General features: G+C 44.9%; 1 protein-coding gene across 4 annotated transcripts in view; it reads left to right on the forward strand.

Moving 5' to 3' along the window:
* LOC110496201 (gamma-enolase) overlaps positions 1 to 20264 on the forward strand; it is a 29880-nt gene that overhangs the window by 3988 nt on the left and 5628 nt on the right. For 2 of the 4 annotated variants that reach the window (XM_021571960.3, XM_021571964.3), the window contains exons 2-10: positions 1085 to 1274; positions 9096 to 9181; positions 9381 to 9476; positions 9584 to 9642; positions 10028 to 10097; positions 10259 to 10392; positions 10622 to 10844; positions 14275 to 14472; positions 15453 to 15654. In XM_021571960.3, coding sequence (XP_021427635.3) covers positions 1085 to 1274; positions 9096 to 9181; positions 9381 to 9476; positions 9584 to 9642; positions 10028 to 10097; positions 10259 to 10392; positions 10622 to 10844; positions 14275 to 14472; positions 15453 to 15654 — 1258 coding nt within the window. Of the gene's footprint in view, positions 1 to 1084; positions 1275 to 6872; positions 7096 to 7852; positions 8170 to 9095; positions 9182 to 9380; positions 9477 to 9583; positions 9643 to 10027; positions 10098 to 10258; positions 10393 to 10621; positions 10845 to 14274; positions 14473 to 15452; positions 15655 to 20264 lie in introns of those variants that run through there. The other 2 variants (XM_021571962.3, XM_021571961.3) reach the window with 2 other exon arrangements.

The following is a 20264-nucleotide window of genomic DNA, read 5'->3' on the forward strand; positions in this document are numbered from 1 at the left end:
CCTCAATGGCGCTGCTCTTACTAAAATAGCTTTTTGGCTACTAGAGGCCTCTATCATTCTCTATGGGAACCCCCAACACTTCACCAGAGAGGAAGAGGTGAAGTGAGAGGGATAAATGGACCCAAAATATGTCTTTTGTTGGTCTTCTCCGGCAGGTGGGTTATTTTTTTTCGCTCACCATGCAAGGAGTTTTTGTATTGCAGTTGATGAGAGTCGAATTTGATCAACAACATGTTTTTTTCCTATACCCCGCCTATTTCTACAATTTATCTTAAAGGTGCATTCGCCGTTTCCTGGTGGCTAAAATTCTAAGTTTGCCTAATTTCAGTTTGTGACAAAACAACCAATGTGTAGACAGTCATTGTACCATCTAAACCGCTCTAAAATATATTTTCAGTAACCAAAAATATTGTATTTCCAGCTGTTTGAAGATGACAAAATTGAATCTCAAGCGCAGGAAGCATAGAAATAGTGCACATAGTGTCTTAGACTTGCTTTCAATGAGAATAACTCACATATCTATGTGTATTTGGTTGGTCACACCCAAAAAGTTACATATTGCAGCTTTAGAATGTGATTTTAAACCTTACCCTAAACTTAACCACACTGCTAACCTTTTGCCTAACCCCAACCTTAAATTAAGATCATAAAGCACATTTTTGTTTTCATGAATTACTGAGATATAGCCCATTTTGGGACTTTGTGGCTGTGCTATCTAGTGGAAACCGGGTAAAGCGGCAGTATGACAATTTGTCCAATCCAATCTCTGATGACTTTGTTTTCTTACAACACCCTTCGTTCCCTTTCTCACCACCAACAACTTCAACGATGGCAGTCTCTGACTAAAGTATGTAGCGAACAAATTTAGTGTGAGTCATCAGGAGAATAGCAGGGATGGGGCATGAACCTGCAGCTACAAGACAAGCCTGATACCTGTCCTGTACCTACCATAACATTCAGACCTCTTGATGCATTATAGAATAGATCTTTATTGTGCATTTTCTCAAGGGCACAATGGCAGTAGGTGGCACCTGAGGTCTAAATGCCATCTCTCTCTCTCTCTCTCCACTTTTTTTCTTGTCAGCCCTAGGATTCAAACCGGCAAGCCTTCGGGTACTGGCCCGACTTTCTAAGCTTGAGGCTACCCATGCCAACCCATACAGGATTGCTGACATACAGGGACGCTACATTAGGTTGGACTCTCTCAGGCAGCAATGGGATGATGACCACAAGAGGGCACTGAAGTATGGGAAGCTGTGTGGTAGCAGCAAATGGTGGGTACAACAGTCTCCAGACTACACACTGTCCAATAGTCTCTAAAGTGGTGTCCTAAGCTCTCCTTGTCACCTTTCCTACAGTGCCTTCGGAAAGTATTCAGACTCCTTGTCCTTTTCCACATTTTGTTACGTTACAGCTTTATTCTAAAATTGATTTTAAAAAAAATCCTTAGCAATCTACACACAATACCCCATTATGACAAAGTGAAAATAGGTTTTTAGAACTTTTTTGCAAATGTATTACAAATAAAAAATATAAATGCCTTATTTACAAAAGTATTAGGACCATTTGCTATGAGACTTGAAATTGAGCTCAGGTGCGTCCTGTTTCCATTGATCACCCTTGAGTTGTTTCTACAACTTGATTGGAGTCCACCTGTGGTAAATTCAATTGATTGGACATGATTTGGAAAGGCACACACCAGTCTATATAAGGTCCCACAGTTGACAGTCCATGTCAGAGTAAAAACCAAGCCATTATGTTGAAGGAATTGTCCGTAGCGCCCCGAGACAGGATTGTGTCGAGGCACAGATCTGGGGAAGGGCACCAAAACCTTTCTGCAGCATTGAAGGTCCCCAAGGACACAGTGGCCTCCATCATTATTAAATTGAAAAAGTTTGAAACCACCAAGACTCTTCCTAGAGCTGTCTGCCCGGCCAAACTGAACAATCGGGGAAGAAGGGCCTCGGTCAGGGAGGTGACCAATAACCCGATGGTCACTCTGACAGAGCTCCAGAGTTCCTCTGTGGAGATGGGAGAACCTTCCAGAAGGACAACCATCTCTACAGCACTCCACCAATCAGGCCTTTATGGTAGAGTGGCCAGATGGAAGCCACTCTTCAGTAAAAGCCACATGACAGCCCGCTTGGAGATTGCCAAAAAGCACCTACAGGACTCTGACCATGAGAAACCACATTCAAACAACAAGATTCTCTGGTCTGATGAAACCAAGATTGAACTCTTTGGCCTGAATGGCAAGTGTCACGTCTGGAGGAAACCTGGCACCATCCCTACGGTGAAGCATGGTGGTGGCAGCATCATGCTGTGGGGATGTTTTTCAGCTGCATGGACTTGGAGACTAGTCAGGATCGAGTGAATGATGAACGGAGCAAAGTACAGAGAGATCCTTGATGAAAACCAGAGCGCTCAGGACTTCAGACTGGGCCGAAGATTCACCTTCCAACAGGACAACGACCCTAAGTACGCAGCCAAGACAATGCAGGAGTGGCTTCGGGACAAGTCTCTGAATGTCCTTGAGTGGCCCAGCCAGAGCCCGGACTTGAGCCTGATCGAACATCACTGGAGAGACCTGAAAATAGCTGTGCAGCAACGCTCCCCATCCAACTTGACAGAGCTTGAGAGGATCTGCAGAGAGGAATGGGAGAAACTCCCCAAATACAGGTGTGCTAAGCTTGTAGCGTCATTCCCGAGAAGACTCAAGGCTGTAATTGTTGCCAAAGGTGCTTCAACAAAGTACTGAGTAAAGGATCTGAATACTTATGTAAACGTGATATTTCAGTTTTTTATTTTTAATAAATTAACAAACATTTCTAAAAACCTGTAGTGCTTGCTTTGTCATTATGGGGTATTGTGTGTAGACAAACACACCAAGACAGTCGTGAAGCTTTCAACAAAGCCTATCCTCGAAAAGTTGTACATCTGCACCATCGAGAGCATCCTGACGGGTTGCATCACTGCCTGTTATGGCAACTGCTCGGCCTCCGACCGCAAGGCACTACAGAGGGTAGTGCGTACGGCCCAGTACTTCACTGGGGCCAAGCTTCCTGCCATCCAGGACCTCTATACCAGGCGGTGTCAGAGGAAGGCCCTAAAAATTGTCAAAGACTCCAGCCACCCTAGTCATAGACTGTTCTCTCTGCTAGCGCACGGCAAGCGGTACCAGAGTGCCAAGTCTAGGTCCAAAAGGCTTCTTAACAGCTTCTACCCCCAAGCCATAAGACTGCTGAACAGCTAATCAAATGGCTACCCAGACTATTTGCATTGCCCCCCCCCCCCTTTACACTGCTGCTACTCTCTGTTTATGACCCCCTGTTTATAGCCTCGCTACTGTTATTTTACTGCTGCTCTTTAATTATTTGTTACTTTTATTTTTTACTTACCTATCTTTTACTGAACACATATTTTTCTTAACTGCACTGTTCGTTAAGGGACTCGTAAATAAGCATTTCACTGTAAGGTTTACACCTGTTGTATTCGGCGCATGTGACAGATAAACTTTGATTTGATGTGGGGGAAAAAACTATTCAATCAATTATAGAATAAGGCTGTAACAAAATGCTAGTGTAGTGTATCTGATAAATGAGGTAGTATAGGAATTCTGCAGTCCACACATTTTTCGATACACCTGCAAACAAATCTACCCATGCATAGGCCTACACACTGAACAGCTGTTGGCACACCCCTCTCGTCATCCAGAATCCACCTATAGAAAGTAATGTGTCCGTGAATCTCGACATGAATCTGGAAACGATAGAGGATGGTTAGATGCTAGAGCGTTAACGCCAATGCATTAACACACATACACACAATGCCCTAGGAGAGGAGTCCATGCAGACTCCCCTCACTGACACACTGGCTCTCTGTCCACTGGCCTCCCATACATCCCTGTGCCTCACCTGACATCTGCACCTACTCTGGCTCCCTCTGTCCTCACAAATGACAGACACACACACATACAGAACAACCCCACCCTCACATTCACACTCCCCACACAAACATTGCAATAGGAAATGAGAGGAAGGAGGATGGGACAGGAGCAGCTGTGTGGACTGAAACAGAGGTTGAAGAACCAGAGGTGTGACCTGAGGGCGGAGGAAATGTTGCCAATCAACCATGATTAAAATAGCAGTTGGATAGAGGCACTTTCCCTGTGCAGTTCTCTCTCTTTCTGAGTGAGATGGGTGTCAAGGACATTGTTGTTGTTGTATTGCAAAGATAATCCCATTTTTACTTGGCCATTTAATTATAGAATTATATATCTCTCACTCTCCTCTGTCTAGGCATACACACCCACACCACACACGTACATGCATGCACAGGAATGCGCGCACACGCACGTGCTCCCTAGTGGCGCAGCGGTCTAAGGCACTGCATCTCAGTGCAATAGGCATCACTACAGTCCCTGGTTCGATTCCAGGCTGTATCACATCCGGTCCGGATTGGGAGTCCCATAGGGCGACGGACAATTGGCCAAGTCTGGCCGGGGTAGGCTGCCATTGTAAATAAGAATTTGTTCTTAATAACTGACTTGGCTTGTTAAGTAAAGGTTTGATAAAAAAAAAAGAGTAAAAATAAATAAATAAATGTGCACACAGACACACACACGCTGTTTCACCCACACCGCCTGTCTGTCTGTATAACCATCATGCAGTCCTAAAACATTCAACTCTTCCAGTACTCAGCAAATTGCCATTTTGAAGGACATTACTTTTCATGGATGGTTTTGAGTATAGGCACATCTTAAAGCAAAATACATTTGAAATGCGTTGGTATTTCTTACGCGTAATTGTTCTCTTACAGTTTACAAACATTTTTCAAACAACAAGATAATAGTAGTCATTTCGATACAGTGCCTTGCGAAAGTATTCGGCCCCCTTGAACTTTGCGACCTTTTGCCACATTTCAGGCCTCAAACATAAAGATATAAAACTGTATTTTTTTGTGAAGAATCAACAACAAGTGGGACACAATCATGAAGCGGAACGACATTTATTGGATATTTCAAACTTTTTTAACAAATCAAAAACTGAAAAATTGGGCGTGCAAAATTATTCAGCCCCTTTACTTTCAGTGCAGCAAACTCTCTCCAGAAGTTCAGTGAGGATCTCTGAATGATCCAATGTTGACCTAAATGACTAATGATGATAAATACAATCCACCTGTGTGTAATCAAGTCTCCGTATAAATGCACCTGCACTGTGATAGTCTCAGAGGTCCGTTAAAAGCGCAGAGAGCATCATGAAGAACAAGGAACACACCAGGCAGGTCCGAGATACTGTTGTGAAGAAGTTTAAAGCCGGATTTGGATACAAAAAGATTTCCCAAGCTTTAAACATCCCAAGGAGCACTGTGCAAGCGATAATATTGAAATGGAAGGAGTATCAGACCACTGCAAATCTACCAAGACCTGGCCGTCCCTCTAAACTTTCAGCTCATACAAGGAGAAGACTGATCAGAGATGCAGCCAAGAGGCCCATGATCACTCTGGATGAACTGCAGAGATCTACAGCTGAGGTGGGAGACTCTGTCCATAGGACAACAATCAGTCGTATATTGCACAAATCTGGCCTTTATGGAAGAGTGGCAAGAAGAAAGCCATTTCTTAAAGATATCCATAAAAAGTGTCGTTTAAAGTTTGCCACAAGCCACCTGGGAGACACACCAAACATGTGGAAGAAGGTGCTCTGGTCAGATGAAACCAAAATTGAACTTTTTGGCAACAATGCAAAACGTTATGTTTGGCGTAAAAGCAACACAGCTGAACACACCATCCCCACTGTCAAACATGGTGGTGGCAGCATTATGGTTTGGGCCTGCTTTTCTTCAGCAGGGACGGGGAAGATGGTTAAAATTGATGGGAGGATGGTTGGAGCCAAATACAGGACCATTCTGGAAGAAAACCTGATGGAGTCTGCAAAAGACCTGAGACTGGGACGGAGATTTGTCTTCCAACAAGACAATGATCCAGAACATAAAGCAAAATCTACAATGGAATGGTTCAAAAATAAACATATCCAGGTGTTAGAATGGCCAAGTCAGACCTGAATCCAATCGAGAATCTGTGGAAAGAACTGAAAACTGCTGTTCACTAATGCTCTCCATCCAACCTCACTGAGCTCGAGCTGTTTTGCAAGGAGGAATGGGAAAAAAATGTCAGTCTCTCGATGTGCAAAACTGATAGAGACATACCCCAAGCGACTTACAGCTTTAATCGCAGCAAAAGGTGGCGCTACAAAGTATTAACTTAAGGGGGCTGAATAATTTTGCACGCCCAATTTTTCAGTTTTTGATTTGTTAAAAAAGTTTGAAATATCCAATAAATGTCGTTCCACTTCATGATTGTGTCCCACTTGTTGTTGATTCTTCACAAAAAAATACAGTTTTATATCTTTATGTTTGAAGCCTGAAATGTGGCAAAAGGTCGCAAAGTTCAAGGGGGCCGAATACTTTCGCAAGACACTGTATATGCTATAGAATGGGGAATACATTCAATGTTTCGAAATCCACTTTGATGCTGTAACAGTGCAACATTACCGTTCACTGTTTAGTGCCTATACAGTTAGTCATATATAAGGAGTGGTATACGCTGTAGGTGCATCATTGCTGAGCCAGTGTTTAGTATAGATGATGCAATGGTGTACAGTCAACCCTCCCCACTCTCTTCCCTCTTTCTGTCTATTGAATCAACCCTCCCCACTCTCTTCCCTCTTTCTGTCTAATGAATCAACCCTCCCCACTCTCTTCCCTCTTTCTGTCTAATGAATCAACCTTCCCCACTCTCTTCCCTCTTTCTGTCTAATGAGTCAACCCTCCCCACTCTCTTCCTCTTTCTGTCTAATGAATCAACCTTCCCCACTCTCTTCCCTCTTTCGCTCCTCTTTTCTCAGCGTCTTTTTGTGAGTCATCCCGTCATACCCTCCCCCTTCTGTCACACATTTGACCCCCACCCTCTGTTTTCCTCCTCTGCTCTCCCCCTCTCTCTTTCTCCTCCTCCCTCTCTCTGTTTCTCTCCCTCTCTCATCCGTCTCTCCTGTATTTTCTGGCTTTCCCTATTAGGCGGAAACACACAAACGGCAGGTAACGATGGAACATCCTCATTCTCTTCCTCTTCCACTCTCTTTTCTTCATTCTCCAGGCTGTCATCCCCTGTTTTATTATTCCTGCATATTGTATTGATTGCCTCCCAGTAGCAGAGATGTGCTGGGTTGGAGTAGGTGGTGGTGATGATGATGGTGATGATGCTGCTCGCTTAGTTCTGTATGTGAGGCATTACGGTTGTGTATGCTAACTAATGTGCCAGCCCTGCCTGGCTCTGGGTTCGAGGTGTTATATTGATTAACTGTGAGTGTGTGTGTCAGTTTTGTATTAGAGCATTTGTGTCTGGGTTCTATGAAGTTGCCTCAGTGCATGATCTGTGTGTGTGTATGGAGAAAATGTGATTGTGTTTGAGCTAGTGTGTGAGTGTGAGAGGCAGGGAGAGGAAAAGAGAAGCTCTACACGTCTGTATGTGTGCCCGAGAGACGGTGAAGGGGAGGGAGAGAACCTTGAATGTCTGTATCAGTATGTGTACAAATGTGTGTGGGTATATATGTACAGTGAATGTGTGAGAGAGAGGAAGAGGGATAGTGTCAACGTCTGCAAAAGTGTGTGTGTGTGTGCCATGCGTTAGACTGCTCTCCGTGCGTCTGTGTTGGCATGTGTGCAATCGGTGCCACTCCTGCGAAAATGATCCTTCTGCGTCCCTCTCTCTCTCTCCCTTCCTGCTCTCCTTTTTACTCAACCGTCCCTCTCTCCTCCTCCATCCCTCCATCTCCGAATCTCCTCTCTTCTTCAGCCAAAAGGAGGGATTGAAACCTCACCCCTCCCTCCCTCCCTCTTATCACGCTGTCCCTGGGTATTTGTGCTGAGCGCTGCAATCTTCAGGAGGTGCGGTGTGGACATGGGTGTCCTCATGCTGCACACTGCTGGGAGGGAGGGGTTATATAACTTACAGCTGCATTCATATATATGAGCCACGATAACGGATGGGGCTGATTGGTTGAAAGTGGATAGGGATTTATGCATATTGTGGCACCATTAAATCACAAGCATTTAAATGAAGAACACAAGGTTAAATACATTCATAGTCGCTGAAAAGTACGGGGCTGAAAGGTACGTATACCACAAACACCACAAACATTTCAGTGCAAAACATACAGCGACATTCATACATTTTTTGCACAGTAATGGCTGACAGAATGAGGGGGGTTGTCATGGAATAGAGCTGTAAGTGTACACGGGCTTATTATTCAGTGCACAATATTTCAGTTGCCATTTCAGTTGCTGTAACATTTCAGTCTTTCGGGAAAGACCAGAGATTATATAGCTGTGCAGTTCTGTAGGGATCCATGTTATTTTGTTAAGTCAAATAAGTGAGCAATTAGCAACAAGGACTGTCAGAGACCTTGGACTATTAATAAGGGACATTATAATGACATCATATGGTACAGCATAGGGCAGGGATGGGCACTCGTCATGAGGAATCGCGGGTCTGCGTACCCACATCCATACCAACACATAAATCCTAGCCTTTTAGCCTGTGGATTTCTGGGTAATGCTTGACACGGTGGGCGCCGACAGTCCAATCTTGACCAATGGCGGTGACGGATTCCCTGTGTCTCGTGGAGTCGTGGGCCAAGTGACTAGGAACCATGTCGTCGTTTCGCTCGAGTCACCGACCGTCCACAGATTCCACACCTGATAGCGACATAGTGTCTGAGTGAGCCATGTTTTAGCATCATGGGACTTAGAATAGATTTTAGTCTGGTCCTTTTATCGTGGTAATAGCTCCATCTGACCTCCTGGTACATGAAGCATTGTAAGATCTATTCAATTCCAACTTCACATGGGGAAACTCTTTCATATATCATGATGGTTTATAGCAACCGTAATGTCACTCTGCACACTTCGTTTGCACTCCCATTATGCACTTCCTTACTGTATGTACAAATGCAATGGTAAAAATAGAGGCACTTGATCTCTCTCGCTTTCTCTCCCCCCCTTCTCTCTCTCTCCCCCCTTCTCTCTCTCTTTCACAGGATGTCGATTGTCAGCATCGTTGCGAGGGAGATCCTAGACTCCCGGGGAAACCCCACTGTGGAGGTGGACCTGTGCACAGAGAAAGGTGACCCCTCTCAAGCCTGTCTACAAAGCGTAGTATCGCACTGTACAAAGAGCCTTAAGATTAGCCAAAAGCTACAATCAAATTCTTAAGAGCGTCGCCGTCCAAGGCCTCGTACGATTTCCCGGATCATTCCCCTCTAACGTCACTCTCTCCGTTGCCATCTCATACACCTCCCTCCCTCTCTCTCTGCCTCTCTCAGGTCTTTTCAGGGCTGCAGTGCCCAGTGGAGCGTCCACAGGCATCTATGAGGCTCTAGAGCTGAGGGATGGAGACAAGAGCCGCTACAGGGGCAAAGGTTTGTTTGTGTGTGTGCGCACGTGCATCTAATGCTGGAGTAAACAGAATGATGTTTGTCCCTCCTTCCCCTTCTTCTCTCCCATCTGCCTTCTTTCTCTGCTCTAGGTGTGCTCAAGGCAGTGGGCCACATCAATGACACTCTGGCTCCTGCTCTCATAGCATCGGTGAGTTGGGGACTGTGATTTGGACGTGTTTTGTCAGCTAGGGTGACAGTCATCATGTTTTCGTGTGAGTGCATATTGATTTGCAGATGAAAGAGACATTGGGCTGCGGCTGTAGAACGTAGATATAGAAATAAGCTGAACATCTTGCAACTCAATGATGTTGTACCTCTGATTCTATACAATCCAATTGGTTATATCTATGATATGTACTTTTGAGGGTTTGGCTCATAGGTGGCTGCAAATATGAGATATTTCTTGTGTGCAGATATGTCGCGGTCATCCATCCATTTGTTGAATTAGAGAATTGGTCCTCGATGACTTACCAATATAATGAACGTTTTAATATGCTTATAAATGAGTTGTGTAAAAATGACGTGTCCCATAGGGTATCAGTGTTGTGGAGCAGGAGCAACTGGACAACACGATGATTGAAATGGATGGCACAGAGAACAAGTGTGAGTCTCCCGGTTCCTACCAAAGAAACAGATCAGATGTGTCAAGATGTATCCCCCCAATCAATTCAGGTCCACCATCAACTGAGAGAATGGGCTTTTGTCTGAACCCGGATTTTGGTAGACCTTTTTGAAATTTGTCACATTTCCTTCCTCGTCGACAGCTCAGTTTGGTGCTAATGCTATCCTGGGAGTCTCCCTGGCCATTTGCAAGGCTGGTGCAGCAGAAAAAGAGGTCCCCCTGTACCGTCACATCGCTGACCTGGCAGGAAACACAGAGCTGGTGCTGCCAGTTCCAGTAAGATACTACATATATAACGGTTATACCAGAGAAGGTGTAGCAGTAGCATAATAACAATGATTCAACACTGAAACAGTCATTGTGTGAATGGTTTTACCATAATGGTATGTATGATAAAAATAACATATACTGTATATGGAAAATATATGGGAAATTAGAAACTGTACCAGTATCTGTTGAACATGGGTATTGGCCTAACTGCTAATTCCCCTTATCTCCTTCCCAGGCGTTCAACGTGATCAACGGAGGCTCCCACGCGGGCAACAAGCTAGCCATGCAGGAGTTCATGGTACTTCCTGTCGGGGCGGAGTCTTTCAGGGACGCGCTTCGGGTGGGCTCCGAGCTGTACCACACGCTCAGGGGGGTGATCCAGGAGAAGTACGGCCAGGACGCTACCAACGTGGGCGACGAGGGGGGGTTCGCCCCCAATATCCTGGAGAACAGTGAGGGTAAGTGCAGCAGAGTTCATTTAGAAACACAGTCTTGTGACCTGTAAGAGCAGTTGTCACCCTCGATCTACAGGGATTTTATAGTTGATTTAATGGTTAAAACGTTGGATTACCCGAGCAAGACATCTCCGGTACAAATCCAACCATAGGATATCCATGGCACTTTACCTCTATCTTGGGTCATGTTCATTACGTACCAAACACAAGAAAGCAGTATGGACTACTCCGTTTTTGTTTTCTGTTTCAAAACATTTTGCTGTGTGCCCCATTGAACACGACTCTGGTAACACTTTAACCAGGGTTTAAATGATACATGCTCTTGGGGGTAGGACTGTTGCACCGTTTAGTCACGGTAATTAGGCATCTCCAAGCTCTAATGCTGTTGATGGTCATTAGTAGCCCACCAAACTTGCTAACTGCCTGGTACTCAGCACTCTACTGTCCCTCTAATCACTCTGACATCAATGCAAATGCCATCGACTATCTAATCAAACACTTAATGAGAGATCATGTTGCTCAACATTTCTATAGACTATGCAATTGCGCGAGTGATGGCCTCTATTAAAAAGAGGAGGATCCAATCAGCTAGGCCTACTATGTTTATTTCTCAACTTTCCTAATACTAAGCACCATTGCTTATCTTTACAACAGGAGTATAGCCTACCTAGATGGCATGAAAATGAATCAAGGCAAAAGCGGTCCTCCATTTGCTATTTAACAAAATTCACATATATATTATTTAGTATATGTAAAGACAATATTAAATCAATAATATTCTGATGGGTGATATTAGCCTATCACTTGCGAATTACTGTGATAATTATATATTATCACTTGTGAATGATGCCCAGCGTAAGGCAAGAGACAATGCCCTTTTTTGTGCATCTTTTTAGAATCATAGTTGCACACCTCTTGTAACCTAGCCTATATGTTTTGACAAGGTTTGTATCACAACTAAAGTGGCCAAATAACTTCTTAAAATTAAGCACATTGATCTGCTTTATAAGGGGTGTAGAGCCTAACTGGCATACACATAAGCAGCACGTGAGTTTCAAGTTTGGGGAAGATCATTTTCACCATAAAAATGCACCTTTATAATAATAATACCTTTATTACATGCATAATCACATTTTGATAATGCTGTTTTCCCGCTAATGCTTATAGCCTACTGTCGTGTACACATTGCTGCGCTTATAATGTGAAGAAATAGCCAAATGTTTTTATTTTATTTAACCTTTATTTAACTAGGCAACTCGGATAAGAACAAATTCTTATTTACAATGACGGCCTATCCAGTTCAAACTCGGACGACGCTGGGCCAATTGTGCGCTGCCCTATGGGACTCCCGATCACGGCCGGATGTGATTCAGCTGTGACCGCTGTTTATCAACATTAAGCTAAACGCTCTGATCTGTTGCATCAGCTACGAAGCTTAATTTTGGGGAGATATGCTAGTAGTTGTATTAATCCCAGACTATGTTTGGAATATTTATTACTCGCACAGAATAGAATAGGTCAACTTTTGTACTATGGGGGATAGTAGATTGACATAGGCTAGTGCTTTTTCTGTTCATTAGGCCTACTCATCTTGTTGGCTGATGAAAAGTAAATGTGGACAGTTCTACCAGTATCTTCAATATGCACCTCGGAATTGGATAAGGATGTGCACAGTTGCGTCTCCGATGTGTCTGTCTTCACTTGTAGCCTGTGAGAAACACTCGATCACATGATGGAGAGCCATGTGAGTGAGAGGTGCTTCGGAGTGTGCAGCACTCAGGGAGAAAGGCACAACACAGCACTCCGGGCCAAGGGCACAACGGCCACACAAAGGGGAGCTGTCGTGAAATTTGAGGCATTATCAAGTGCTTGTCAAATTGTGAATGAGAGACTTTACAGCCTGCGCAAAAAAAAGCAGAGCTCGTATCTTTCAAGCGACTTTTTTCAAATCATAATTAGAGTCTCATCATGCAGTCTTACAATGTATTACCAATCAAAATGTTGGTAGACCAATTAAAGATACATTAATAACTCTAAATTAAGCATATAGGAGTACCTATTTCTTTGTTAACTGCTCAACAAAGAATAGTCGCATCTGCGCACTCCCTCAAATCGTTTGGAGAAAATATCTTCCTCTTTTATTCAGCTTTGTTCAATTGTATTCTTCATACCATAACATAATGCCATGGAATTCTAAGAAAATCTTGTCTGCTAAATGAACTAATGTAGCCCACAGCCATTTGGCATAGCCAGATGAGGACCTAACATAAGGACAACTGCTATGCTATTCTGTTCTTCTGAAATAGATGAAATTGTCTTCATATTATGTTTCTTTAGACCTGTCTAAAGTGAATAATGGATTTATTGTGAAGGTGTAAGCTATATTACATGGATGTATTAGACTTTTTAAAATGTAGATGTTCCAAACGTCTGCATCAGTGGCTTGTGGAAGACAGGAGATAGTAACTGTGTTTATGTTAATTAACGGTCAATTACAGCGAGACCGACAGTTATTTCCTTGACAATCACCGGCTGACGAAATTCCGTGGCCACCACAGCCATAGTTGGGGGCACTGAAAATAGTGGACTGTACCAATATTAATATTTTGGTTGCCCACATTCTTGTATGGGCATTTACACCAATAGACAAATCGTTTCACCCACAATCTAGTCTTTGCTGCGATGTCTATGGGACAACAGCAGCCATAAATCTAAAATAGTGTTAGAGATAAAATCATACATCCAAGGTGGTATGCTTTAATGAGTTTCCAACCTGCCTCTGGTACAGTGTCTGCCCATCTGTATGTTTGTCACAACGTGTCCTCCTCAAGGCTTTCTTCTCTCACATTTCCCAACAGCCAAGGCAATGTGTATCAGCTGATCTTTGAACTAAGTGTGTGTGTGTGTGTGTGTGTGTGTGTGTGTGTGTGTGTGTGTGTGTGTGTGTGTGTGTGTGTGTGTGTGTGTGTGTGAGAGAGCGAGATAACCCTGGGCCTTGGGGAAAAAGCGATGCCGCGATCCCACTATTGAAAAGGTAGCTAGGTGTGACAGTAAGTCGAAACCCTGGAAGATCAAAAAGAAGTGTGAAAAGCCTAAAGGACTGTCAGCTGTAGGCTCTTAGAATAGATTTTGCTCTGTAGTATCTCTCAAGCATCGAGAACAGAATGGTGTGTGTAGTCTTGCAACCTTTCTGACTCACTCTCGACCAACACTCTAGCCTGGATACTTGACTATTTCTGCATTCAGCAACACAGCAGTATCATGTCACCAAACAAGCAACAAGACAAGTAGGCCAGAGCAGAAACAGAGTGGTTCACAGGCTAGGTAGAGTTTACCCGTACAGCCTTCGTCTCTCGTTCTCTACCTCCGCCCAACACTTATCATCTTTCTTTCCTCCCATCTCTCCCCTCCCTCTTTCCGTCTCTCCCCTCAGCGTTGGAGCTGATAAAGACAGCCATCGAGAAAGCGGGCTTCACGGATAAGGTGGTGATCGGGATGGATGTGGCGGCGTCCGAGTTCTACCGCGAGGGGAAGTACGACCTGGACTTCAAGTCTCCTCCGGACTCTGACAGGCACATCAGCGGAGAGGAGCTGTCAGACATCTACCAAGGCTTCGTTAACGACTACCCAGGTAGGCAAACAGTCACTTGACACCTATTGGATTCCTAATTCAATCTGACATGAATTTGATTTATTGATTCATTTTATTTGAGATACTAAAAAATACACAGAGTGCATCATTTTTTAAAAACTAGACAGGGATACCACAAAAAAAAGTAAACGGGGTCCCTCGACTGATTCAATTAATTTGTTTCAATTCAAATCCATTCAATTCAATTCAATTATAGAGGCAACTCTGTCACAGCCGGACGCGACTGGGAGGTCCGTGGGGCGACGCACAATTGGCCTAGCGTCGTCCGGGTTAGGAAGGGTTTGGCCGGTAGGGATATCCTTGTCTCATCGCGCACCAGCGACTCCTGTGGCGGACCGGGTGCAGTGCACGCTAACCAAGGTCGCCAGGTGCACAGTGTTTCCTCTGACACATTGGTACGGCTGGCTTCCGGGTTGGATGCGCGCTGTGTTAAGAAGCAGTGCGGCTTGGTTGGTTTGTGTTTCGGAGGACGCATGACTTTCGAACTTCGTCTCTCCCGAGCCCGTACGGGAGTTGTAGCGACGAGACAAGATAGTAACTACTAATAACTACTAATAATTGGATACTACGAAATTGGGGAGAAAAAGGGGGTGGGTGTATGGTTTATACCTGCGTATAGCCTACACTCACCAGTGTGGGCTATATAATTTTTATTTAAATTTTTTTCCCATAAATAGTGGGTATATTGTACCTGCTACAATATACCCACTATTTATGGGATTTTTTTTTAAATAAAAATTATAGAGGCAACAGGCTGATCCTACATTTACATTCAAAAGAGAAGTTCAAGGTCATATCTACCTTCACGTTGAAAGATCCCACGACACATTTCCTCTTACAACACTATGGCTGTCTACGACTTTGCTCCCTATAGAAAAACCGTTCCAAACCACGACTGAGTACACCTCCTAACTGAGTGTGCACTCCACTAAACCCTTCTCCCCTTGTCCTCTTTGTAGTGGTGTCCATCGAGGACCCGTTTGATCAGGATGACTGGGCCGCCTGGTCCCGCCTCACGGCTTCCGTGGGCATCCAGGTTGTCGGGGACGACCTGACGGTGACCAATCCCAAGAGGATAGAGAAGGCTGCCGAGAAGAGGGCCTGCAACTGCCTACTGCTCAAAGTCAACCAGATCGGCTCTGTCACTGAAGCCATCCAGGCGTAAGTGACCCACATCACATGACCGGTCAATAAATCACTTTGATATATAGATGTCAATCATCAAGCCAATCTGTCAATCTCAGTCACTAGTCCAGGCTAAGTTGTCCTTGAAAAAGAGATTACCTGGTAATATATAGGAGAAACACTACGATGATCTATAACAAGGTTATGTAGCCCTTATGACGTAGGTAGGGTTCAAGTAAAGTGTGACGTCAGTCAGGCACATTTATGTAGCCGTCAGTCATCAAGTCTGTCTCTTGGCCAGGTTGGGAGTCCTTGAAAAAGAGATGCCAATCTCAATGGCAGTTACCTACTTAAATAAAAGATAATTGAATTAAGAAAATAATTAGCTTTATTTTTACATTCGTATAATCATCAATCAGCCATATTGAATATAGCTAACACTTTACTTCCATCTACAGTGGGGCAAAAAAGTATTTAGTCAGCCACCAATTGTGCAAGTTCTCCCACTTAAAAAGATGAGAGGCCGGGCCTCCCGGGTGGCGCAGTGGTTAAGGGCGCTGTACTGCAGCGCCAGCTGTGCCATCAGAGTCCCTGGGTTCGCGCCCAGGCTCTGTCGTAACCGGCCACGACCGGGAGGTCCGTGGGGCGACGCACAATTGGCCTAGCGTCGCCCGGGTTAGGCAGGGCTTGGTCGGTAGGGGTGTCCTTGTCTCATCGCGCACCAGCGACTCCTGTGGCGGGCTGGGCGCAGTGTGCGCTAACCAAGGTGGCCAGGTGCACGGTGTTTCCTCCGGCACATTGGTGCAGCTGGCTTCCGGGTTGGATGCGTGCTGTGTTAAGCAGTGCGGCTTGGTTGGGTTGTGTATCGGAGGACGCATGACTTTCAACCTTCGTCTCTCCCGAGCCCGTACGGGAGTTGTAGCGATGAGACAAGATAGTAGCTACTACAACAATTGGATACCACGAAATTGGGGAGAAAAAGGGGGTAAAATTCAAAAAAGAAAAAAGAAAATGAGAGGCCTGTAATTTTCGTCATCAAGACAAAATGAGAAAAAAAATCCAGAAAATCACATTTTAGGATTTTTAATGAATTTATTTGCAAATGGAAAATAAGTATTTGGTCACCTACAAACAAGCAAGATTTCTGGTTCTCACAGACAATTTTGTTTCTGGTGTCCTTTGACAGCTCTTTGGTCTTGGCCATAGTGGAGTTTGGAGTGTGACTGTTTGAGGTTGTGGACAGGTGTCTTTTATACTGATAACTGTAACTTCTTCTTTAAGGGGCTCCTCTGTCCTCTACTCGTTACCTGTATTAATGGCACCTGTTTGAACTTGTTATCAGTATAAAAGACACCTGTCCACAACCTCAAACAGTCACACTCCAAACTCCACTATGGCCAAGACCAAAGAGCTGTCAAAGGACACCAGAAACAAAATTGTAGACCTGCACCAGGCTGGGAAGACTGAATCTGCAATAGGTAAGCAGCTTGGTTTGAAGAAATCAACTGTGGGAGCAATTATTAGGAAATGGAAGACATACAAGACCACTGATAATCTCCCTCAATTTGGGGCTCCACGCAAGATCTCACCCCGTGGGGTCAAAATGATCACAAGAACTGTGAGCAAAAATCTCAGAACCACACGGGGGGACCTAGTGAATGACCTGTAGAGTGCTGGGACCAAAGTAACAAAGCCTACCATCAGCAAGGGCATTGAAGATGAAACGTGGCTAGGTCTTTCAGCATGACAATGATCCCAAACACACCGCCCGGGCAACGATCCAAAACTTTGGGTCACTGCTATTCTAACTTCTGCGACGCATATAAGGCCCTGCCCCGCCCTCCTTTCGGAAAAGCTGACCACGACTCCATTTTGTTGATCCCTGCCTACAGACAGAAACTAAAACAAGAAGCTCCCGCGCTGAGGTCTGTTCAACGCTGGTCCGACCAATCTGACTCCACACTCCAAGACTGCTTCCATCACGTGGACTGGGATATGTTTCGTATTGCGTCAGACAACAACATTGACGAATACGCTGATTCGGTGAGCGAGTTCATTAGAACGTGCGTTGAAGATGTCGTTCCCATAGCAATGATTAAAACATTCCCAAACCAGAAACCGTGGATTGATGGCAGCATTCGGGTGAAACTGAAAGCCCGAACCACTGCTTTTAATCAGGGCAAGGTGACCGGAAACATGACCGAATACAAACAGTGTAACTATTCCCTCCGCAAGGCAATCAAACAAGCTAAGCGTCAGTATAGAGACAAAGTAGAATCTCAATTCAACGGCTCAGACACAAGAGGTATGTGGCAGGGTCTACAGTCAATCACGGATTACAAAAATAAAACCGTCCCGTCACGGACCAGGATGTCTTGCTCCCAGGCAGACTAACTTTTTTGCCCGCTTTGAGGACAATACAGTGCCACTGACATGGCCCGCAACTAAAACATGCGGACTCTCCTTCACTGCAGCCAACATTTAAACGTGTCAACCCTCACAAGGCTGCAGGCCCAGACGGCATCCCCAGCCGCGCCCTCAGAGCATGCGCAGACCAGCTGGCTGGTGTGTTTACGGACATATTCAATCAATCCCTATCCCAGTCTGTTGTTCCCACATGCTTCAAAAGGGCCACCATTGTTCCTGATCCCAAGAAAGCTAAGGTAACTGAGCTAAATGACTACCGCCCCGTAGCACTCACTTCCGTCATCATGAAGTGCTTTGAGAGACTAGTCAAGGACCATATCACCTCCACCCTACCTGACACCCTAGACCCATTCCAATTTGCTTACCGCCCAAATAGGTCCACAGACAATGCAATCTCAACCACACTGCACACTGCCCTAACCCATCTGGACAAGAGGAATACCTATGTGAGAATGCTGTTCATCGACTACAGCTCGGCATTTAACACCATAGTGCCCTCCAAGCTCGTCATCAAGCTCGAGACCCTGGGTCTCGACCCCGCCCTGTGCAACTGGGTACTGGACTTCCTGACGGGCCGCCCCCAGGTGGTGAGGGTAGGCAACAACATTTCCACCCCGCTGATCCTCAACACTGGGGCCCCACAAGGGTGCGTTCTGAGCCCTCTCCTGTACTCCCTGTTCACCCACGACTGTGTGGCCACGCACGCCTCCAACTCAATCATCAAGTTTGCGGACGACACAACAGTGGTAGGCTTGATTACCAACAACGACGAGACGGCCTACAGGGAGGAGGTGAGGGCCCTCGGAGTGTGGTGTCAGGAAAATAACCTCACACTCAACGTCAACAAAACTAAGGAGATGATTGTGGACTTCAGGAAACAGCAGAGGGAACACCCCCCTATCCACATCGATGGAACAGTAGTGGAGAGGGTAGTAAGTTTTAAGTTCCTCGGCGTACACATCACAGACAAACTGAATTGGTCCACACACACAGACAGCATCGTGAAGAAGGTGCAGCAGCGCCTCTTCAACCTCAGGAGGCTGAAGAAATTCGGCTTGTCACCAAAAGCACTCACAAACTTCTACAGATGCACAATCGAGAGCATCCTGTCGGGCTGTATCACCGCCTGGTACGGCAACTGCTCCGCCCACAACCGTAAGGCTCTCCAGAGGGTAGTGAGGTCTGCACAACGCATCACCGGGGGCAAACTACCTGCCCTCCAGGACACCTACACCACCCGATGTTACAGGAAGGCCATAAAGATCATCAAGGACAACAACCACCCGAGCCACTGCCTGTTCACCCCGCTATCACCCAGAAGGCGAGGTCAGTACAGGTGCATCAAAGCTGGGACCGAGAGACTGAAAAACAGCTCAAGGCCATCAGACTGTTAAACAGCCACCACTAACATTGAGTGGATGCTGCCAACACACTGACTCAACTCCAGCCACTTTAATAATGGGAATTGATGGGAAATTATGTAAAATATATCACTAGCCACTTTAAACAATGCTACCTAATATAATGTTTACATACCCTACATTATTTATCTCATATGTATACGTATATACTGTACTCTATATCATCTACTGCATCTTTATGTAATACTTGTATCACTAGCCACTTTAACTATGCCACTTTTTTACATACTCATCTCATATATATATATATACTGCACTCAATACCATCTACTGTATCTTGCCTATGCCGCTCTGTACCATCACTCATTCATATATCTTTATGTACATATTCTTTATCCCCTTACACTTGTCTATAAGGTAGTAGTTTTGGAATTGTTAGCTAGATTACTTGTTGATTATTACTGCATTGTCGGAACTAGAAGCACAAGCATTTCGCTACACTCGCATTAACATCTGCTAACCATGTGTATGTGACAAATAAAATTTGATTTGATTTGAAGGAGTGGCTTCGTAAGAAGCATTTCAAGGTCCTGGAGTGGCCTAGCCAGTCTCCAGATCTCAACCCCATAGAAAATCTTTGGAGGGAGTTGAAAGTCTGTGTTGCCCAGCAACAGCCCCAAAACATCACTCCTCTAGAGGAGATCTGCATGGAGGAATGGGCCAAAATACCAGCAACAGTGTGTGAAAACCTTGTGAAGACTTACAGAAAATGTTTGACCTCTGTCATTGCCAACAAAGGGTATATAACAAAGTATTGAGGAAAACTTTTGTTATTGACCAAATACTTATTTTCCACCT

The sequence above is a fragment of the Oncorhynchus mykiss genome, chromosome 18 (genome assembly GCF_057628025.1).
Source record: "Oncorhynchus mykiss isolate SJ-2025 chromosome 18, ASM5762802v1, whole genome shotgun sequence".
Taxonomy (NCBI): domain Eukaryota; kingdom Metazoa; phylum Chordata; class Actinopteri; order Salmoniformes; family Salmonidae; genus Oncorhynchus; species Oncorhynchus mykiss.